Source organism: Nanorana parkeri, unplaced genomic scaffold (assembly GCF_000935625.1).
Source record: "Nanorana parkeri isolate BGI_ZX_2015 unplaced genomic scaffold, ASM93562v1 scaffold800, whole genome shotgun sequence".
In the NCBI taxonomy this organism is placed as follows: domain Eukaryota; kingdom Metazoa; phylum Chordata; class Amphibia; order Anura; family Dicroglossidae; genus Nanorana; species Nanorana parkeri.
In genome coordinates, this window is record NW_017307068.1 from 629117 (window position 1) to 636309 (window position 7193).

General features: G+C 38.6%; 1 protein-coding gene across 1 annotated transcript in view; it reads left to right on the forward strand.

Moving 5' to 3' along the window:
* Positions 1-7193, forward strand: part of CORIN (corin, serine peptidase) — a 182118-nt gene that overhangs the window by 122498 nt on the left and 52427 nt on the right. The window contains exons 6-8 of the mRNA XM_018564960.1: positions 808-921; positions 4155-4262; positions 5572-5682. Of these exons, the coding sequence (XP_018420462.1) occupies positions 808-921; positions 4155-4262; positions 5572-5682 (333 nt within the window). The remainder of the gene's footprint in view (positions 1-807; positions 922-4154; positions 4263-5571; positions 5683-7193) is intronic.

Consider the following 7193-nt stretch of genomic DNA (forward strand, 5'->3'; position numbering starts at 1 on the left):
GAAGATCTGCAGTCTCCTAAGTAAAAAAATGTCATAAAGTAAAGCAAAGAAAGTGTGAAAAGAAATACATTATTTAGTATTCTACAAAGATATTCTAAAATGGCCCGGGCAAATTTGTTAGTACCCCTTGAAAGTCACATCAGCTCTGTGTTCACAGACTGGTCTGGTCTGAGGTGCCTTCAATTTTTGCAGGGCACAATGAAGCCTAAAGATTATAAATGAATTTTAGAGCAAAGTGTACAGTCCAGTGTCAGAAAGTTCTGTCTCAGTTGCAGGTTATAGAGGCACACAGGAGTGATGGACACCTGCTGGCTTCCTTTATCTATTGGGGACATATTGGGGACATAAGAAGTCCCAATGAGATATACTGTATCTGCTTAGGTGGATTGACCTTATAAGACATTATTTCACTTAAAAGTAATGTTTCAGGTACAAAGTGAGTCTGATGGGCTGAGTCACACACACTGATTTTTAAAAAATCTTTTTAGCAGTCCAGTGGGGAGATTTCCTTGCTATAGTTTTTTGTTTTGTCTCCATCCATGTTGGAGAGTTGCCCACTTTGGGGGTTTTCCACTCCTTTTGCATTCTCCACAGTATGAAACAAATAAAAAATGCAACAGAAGGAGACGGTGCATGTCAAAATGACCACTGCAGGTTTACAGACCCAGAAACTGAAACACCAATGGGTTTCACAATAGATAAACAGATTGTTTTGGGTGAACTACACTTTAATGAAAAGGAAAATTTATTTATATAGTTTAAAACTCAATTAACACATTCTTTTTTTTATGTATTATTGTGTTTTAGCACTGTGTGGGGAACAAGAAAGCTTTCTGTGCAGCAATGGAGTTTGCATAACTAAGAAACTGACATGCAATGGCTACAATGACTGCGATGATTGGAGCGACGAGGTACATTGCAGTAAGTTCTTCTCACTAATACTAGTTAACCTCTGCAAAGGGTTTTCTTATATACTCAACAGAAAATATTTATACAAGGCTTTATATTAAAATAGTCAATTTACTTATATTTACTTTATATGATTATAAAGCCCTTATTTTTCAAAGAAAAGTGTCATTATGACATTGTTAAAATAAAAGACACCCATGAGTGTCTCTTTTTTAAGGCCTAGCTCTCCAAGGCTTCAGCTCAAAAATGTGGATCAGTAGTTACCAGCGCTCACAGTTTAGACAATGTACTTTTCAGCACAAAGCTTTAAAGTGACACTAAATTCAGGAGTTAAATCCCAAAAATGCATTTAAGTACCCTAACTATTAACAAAGATGTATCTTGTGTAACAATCAGCTGTAGATCCTCAAATCTTCTCTGAATTCTTGCTGTCACTTTTCTTCCCCAGTAGAGGGTGGTTACTTTTGTTCCCCATGGTCCCTGTGTGTGTGTTGTAAAGTAGCCACTGCACCAAGCTAGCTCCCATGATAGATTATAACTTCAATACAAATTAGGTAATTAAACTTGAGATTGTAGTGTATCATGGGAGCGAGCTTGGAGCAGTGGCTACTTTACAACACACACAGGGACCATGGAGAACAAAAGTAGCCACCCTCCAGAAGGAATTGTGTCAGCACCAATTCAGAGATGATTTGAGAATCCACAGCTGAGTGATACACAAATCAGATACATTTTTGTTAATATTTAAGGTACTCTAATGCATTTTAAGATTTGACTCCTGAGTTTAGTGTCACTTTAAGGATTTAGCACCACTGGGTTTAGCATTTGGTACACATTGCAAAATAGGGATGCTTAAGTGAGTTGCAAGATATATACTCGTAGCAGTGCAAAAGGCTAATATACAAACTAACTTTATATATGTAAATAGTAGTTTGGAAAGCAAACATTTACAAAGCCTACTTGATGCCCTTGAAGTATCCTTCAGCAAACCGAAGCCTAGTGTAGGTAGAGTTTCAAGCACTGACATGAACAGTTCACTATTGTTATGCACCAGGATGTTCTTTCTGCTATGATAATCAAAATCCATATATTTACCTGACTTTGAACTTTCAAACTAGAGGACCACTGAGTATGAATAAAGTATCAAACTATGAAGCTGTGAAAAGGAATGCAGACTTTATATATCTTCTTACTGATGGACATTAAGTGCTCTTTTATTTCTACAGTATGCCTTCATGGTTCATCACTGATGTAAGGGAAATCAGGATATGGGATATAACAGACATGCAAACTATAAAAAAAAAAACAGTTTTCCCCTTCTAACAGTCATTAAATTGAAGAGGAACTGAATTCTAGAAGATCTACCAAGACTCTTCTTGGGAAGAGAAGACTACTAGAAAATCTCCCAAGACTAGTAGTCCGAGTCAGTGGTGCCTTAAATCTTACATTACAGATATAGAGCTGTGGGGCTATATGTACAGGATTGCCTAGGAACCCTCACATACTAGGACATGCACTGCTATTTTTCTGGTGGAATTTAAAACAAAAACATTTTCAGGGTATGTATTAGGCACAGTTAACATCTCTAAATGTTCCCTAAAATATAGCAAATCTTCACTTTCTCAGTTCAGGTCCAGTTTAAAAAAGTAAAATAAAATAAATGCAATGAAAATAATACAAGGACATACATCAATCATATGTATAACATACATATGTACACACTCAGAATACCAAAATTACAGAGACATAGTCCAAAGCCCAGGCAAGATGACCCATCAATCAAAAAGTCCCATGTAGTGATGAACGGTGAAGCTTCCTCTATCTCACTTTAGCTGTTGTATAGGTCTTTGAAAAAGCCAAAAACATAGTATTGTAAATGTCCCTGCCAACTGTCTGACTGGGTTGTGCATTGCTGCCGAAATTTTTTTATTTTATTTAGGCAGTTGGCTGTCTGGATAAAGTAACTTAGATTGGCAACACAGCTAATTCTATTGGTGGCTGCTGGGTGGAGTAATATGCAGTCTGGTTGTCCTCTCCGCAATAACCTTTGGCCATTATTAATACAAGTAGTCCAAGCAGTGACATGGACAGTACTGTTGTTCATGGTTCCGTTCAAACACACAACACCCAGCAGAACTGGTTAACTGCGATGGCTGTTAGGGCAATTAGTACAAGAGACTGCAGTGGCATTAGAGCAGTTGGTTACCTGCTGTACTGCATCACGTGATCCAGTTTTTGAAAAAAATGAGGTAAAAATGTTGTCAAACTCTGGACTAAACTTTAAAAAATGGATGTCTACACAGCTGGAATTTAGCTTTACTTACAGACTTGATAAAAGAGTACATGACTACTGCCATAATTTTGTTTATATGCTAGTTAGCCTAATAAAGGTTGTGATTAAGTTTTATTAATATCTTTGTTTTCTTTTGTTTCATAAGTGTGCACAGTGCTAAGTTGAGCTGTGTGTTGTTCGTGGTGCTCTGCACAGTGTTAGCTCAGCACCACAAAACATACAGTAGACAATCCAGCAAAATGTAAAAAAAAAAAATGTAATACTCTTTAGAAATGTATTGACTATGCATCATTAATGGGCTACTTGGATGAGCGGTGAAACATCTTCAGCATTACAGAACCAGCAAGATGTGACTAGCTAATACTAGCTAAAGTTAGAAGTAATTCTCGAGCTTTTACTACTTGCATGTGATCTGGTAACAGATGTTATTTTTTATTAAAATTGACTTTAACAAATATCTCTCAGAATATTGTGGAATGTTGCAAATCAGGGATTTTTTTACGAGGACCTGTGTTTTAAAAATATATCAGTTTTGGGGGTCTTACTCATGTACTGTACATACAGTACATGAGTAAGACGATGTCAGTGAGACGGTTAACTGGATGAGGGGAACTGGTTACAAAAAATGTACTGTGGGGCCATTAAAATAATTTAAAAATGCTTTAAGAAGGGAAATGTAGCTCATAAAGAATTTACTCATATTTTTTTACAATCTTACCACCCATTGACACCAGGCACAGTGGTGTCTCTTAGGTTTTCATTAAAAGCATCTGTGTCTACGACAGATTCATTGCCCTCATAATCGCTCTGAATGTGCCCCTTTATTTTAAGCAAACATAAGATTCCTTCATGGTGTAGGCACTTTCTTTTTTGCAAGCATAAGTCACATTATTCCACAGATCACATGAAGATTTCCTGTGAATTCTAACATTGTCCCAATTTTTAATTACAGATTGCAGTGAACATCTATTCCGTTGTAACACCGGGAAGTGCCTTAATCATAGCTTTGTTTGCGATGGATATGATGACTGTGGAGACCTGAGCGATGAGCAAAACTGCGGTATGCCATTAAACCTCCTGATCAACTTATCTTTGAATAATTAAGCCAGCTTTAATATATCACATGAAATCATCTAATTTATGCATGATTTTGGTTATATCTGTGTCCTGCAGCTTTTACTTGAGATGGGTGAAGAGTGTATTATATAGCCTGAATTATTTGGCTACCTAAAGATTTATGTGGCCCTATAGGAAAACTATGACACCATCCAAGGTTCTACAGATTTGTCATTAAATAAAAACTAGTGCAAGAACACATGTTCTCAGCAAACTTAATACTTAAACCAAACTCCAGCCAAAATGTTTCCCTTTGTTTTGGATAGAGTATGAAAGGGCTAGAACCTCTGAGGTCTTTATTGTTGTCTATGTTGGGGAGATCTCCTTTCACTGTCACAGTGACATGAAGTTTGGGAAACAGGTATTAATGGGAAATCTGTCCAATTGGAACAGAGTTAGCAACAGTCAGGGCCGGATTTCCCACAAGGCCACCGAGGCCAGGCCACGGGGCAGCAGGGAGTAGAGGGGTGGCACAGCCGCCGGGCAGGTAGTTTTTTTTACCACATTTAGCCCTGCTTAGGCTAAATGTAGTAAAGCCTGTGCTTTAGTACAAGTGATCCGGTTGCCCATGCTGCCCCTCCCTCCATGGTCTGCCCCCACATTCAGTTGCCTCTCTCCCCACTGGCCGCCTCCCTCCCCAGCGTGATTTTTGGGTTTCCCTGCTCTTCTGGGGGACTCTGGATCATGGCAAGGTAGTTCAGGATGGAGAGCATGGAGCAGAGCGGAAAACGTTAAAACATGGATGCACAAATCACAGGAGCTCCGTGTGCTCCTTACAAATGACAGCTGCCTCTTAGCTTCTAAATTTTTCTCTAGTCTAGTCTTGGAGCTCGAAAAGTATCTGTACTTGTACTTGTACCAAATATGGTACTTGGTATCGGTGCATCCCTACTGGTAAGGGTTAAAATGTCAATGAATTCCATCCCATCAGATGAACTGAAGAACCCACTTGAATAAGACGTGAAATATGTTCTTTAATAGCCAGCAAGTTCCATTGTGTTGGAATTACTACTATTACCAATTAAATTGGAAGGTGATCGGTTTCAGTGCTTTCTTCATTTAGCAGGTTGTCAGCCATTGGAGCTTGTAGTTGTTACTATGTGGGTGCTAATAGTTCTCCTAAAAGTGGTTGTAGGTGATTGCCCATTAATGATACCTATGTTGTACACTTCTAAGGCTTAATCAAATATTTTAAGTATACCTTGTGATGTGTTGGATTGTCTGTGGGACATTATCTAGTTCTATTTCCTCAGACTGTAACCCTGCACATAGTTACAGATGTGGAGACGGACGATGTATAACATTACGATGGGTGTGTGATGGAGACCATGACTGTGCCGATAAGTCAGATGAAGTCAACTGTAGTAAGTTTATTTTTCCATGATAAAATGGTGGTTTTACAAGTTGACTGATTTATACAAACAAGAGTAGAGAAACATAACTGTTGCCTATTGTACACAAGATGTAAGATGGGACACACAGCAAAGAATCAAAAAGGGCAATAGTAAATGCTTATTCTTATTTATTTCCCTTACTTTTGCACAGCACTTTACATACTATGTGCATATGGAAACACTAATTAATAAATAGTAGTGGTAAACAGAACATACCTAAATGCTGCTTAGAATTTGTTTATCATCTCATGTATTTATACAATGACAATGGAGCACAGTTATCAAGCTTGGAAATACTATTTTTACTTTAATTCATAATTTCTGTAGTTTTTTCTTTTTGTTCTGTTAAAGGAGAACTATGGGGTTAGGGCTTTTCCCCATAGTTCTCTTTAGGGTAACGGGAGGACACAAACTAGCATCCTCCCGTCACCGTAGGCTCAGTATACCGCGAGCTGTAGCTCGCGGTATACTGAGGCGCCACAGTATACCGCGAGCTGCTGCTCGCGGTATACTGAGATGCCGCAGCTGAAGCGGATCCCAACAATTATGCCTGGATCCGCCCAGCTGCTTGACTGACAGCTGGCTCTGCCTATCTAGAGGCAGAGCCAGCTGTTCCCTCGCCCGTCCGTTCCGCCAGTCAGCTCTGGCGGATCGGAGCAGGGAGGGTGGAATCCAGCCTCTCCCCTGTCACAGCAGAGAGCCGTGACAGGATCGAGAGGTGAGCGAACGCCGGTATGTGTTCGCTCACCTCCCGATCTACTGAGCCGACCTGTGACAGTTTAATTGTCACAGGTGGGCTTGAACTATGAGGTGAGTGAAAATCACTCACCTCATAGTTCTCCTTTAATATTCAAAAGCAGAGTAATATAAAAGTGAAAACAATCTTTTCTCAAAAGAATGAAGTTCTAATAGTGAATGTTGTTTTTGTTCAAGAAACTCCACCCATTGCAATATCAAACGTTAAGGTCAAATAAAATTTTTAATGACATTCATCAATGATGGCTTCTCTGATGGTTTTATGAAATCTTCTAAAGAGATTTTTCTTATGAACCTTTGTATGAAAATCCAGGAGTCTACCCAGCTTAAGCCCCCTAAAAAGAATACTTTTACTTTATATGCAGCCTGACTATATTACACTAATAAATGAAGAGGGTTTAATTGAGTTGTAACAAGAAAGAAAGTAATACTGCATAGATAAAAACTATTTCTAAACATTATTATATATTAAACATGAATTATTATTACTAGTATAATAGGAAATGAAGGTCAGTATTGAAGAGGTAGTTGCAAGTTTACCACACCATAAAAAAAAAAAACAGCATTTCAAAATAAATGGGTTTACATATTGCAATGGAGGATGCAGCACCATATTTGCTATCTTTACACTTTTCCATTGTGTTGCTGTTTAATAGTGCGGGGAAACAGTGGCGTAACCAGAGTTATGGGCGCCCGGGGCAGAACATTTTTTTCGGTTTACGCCC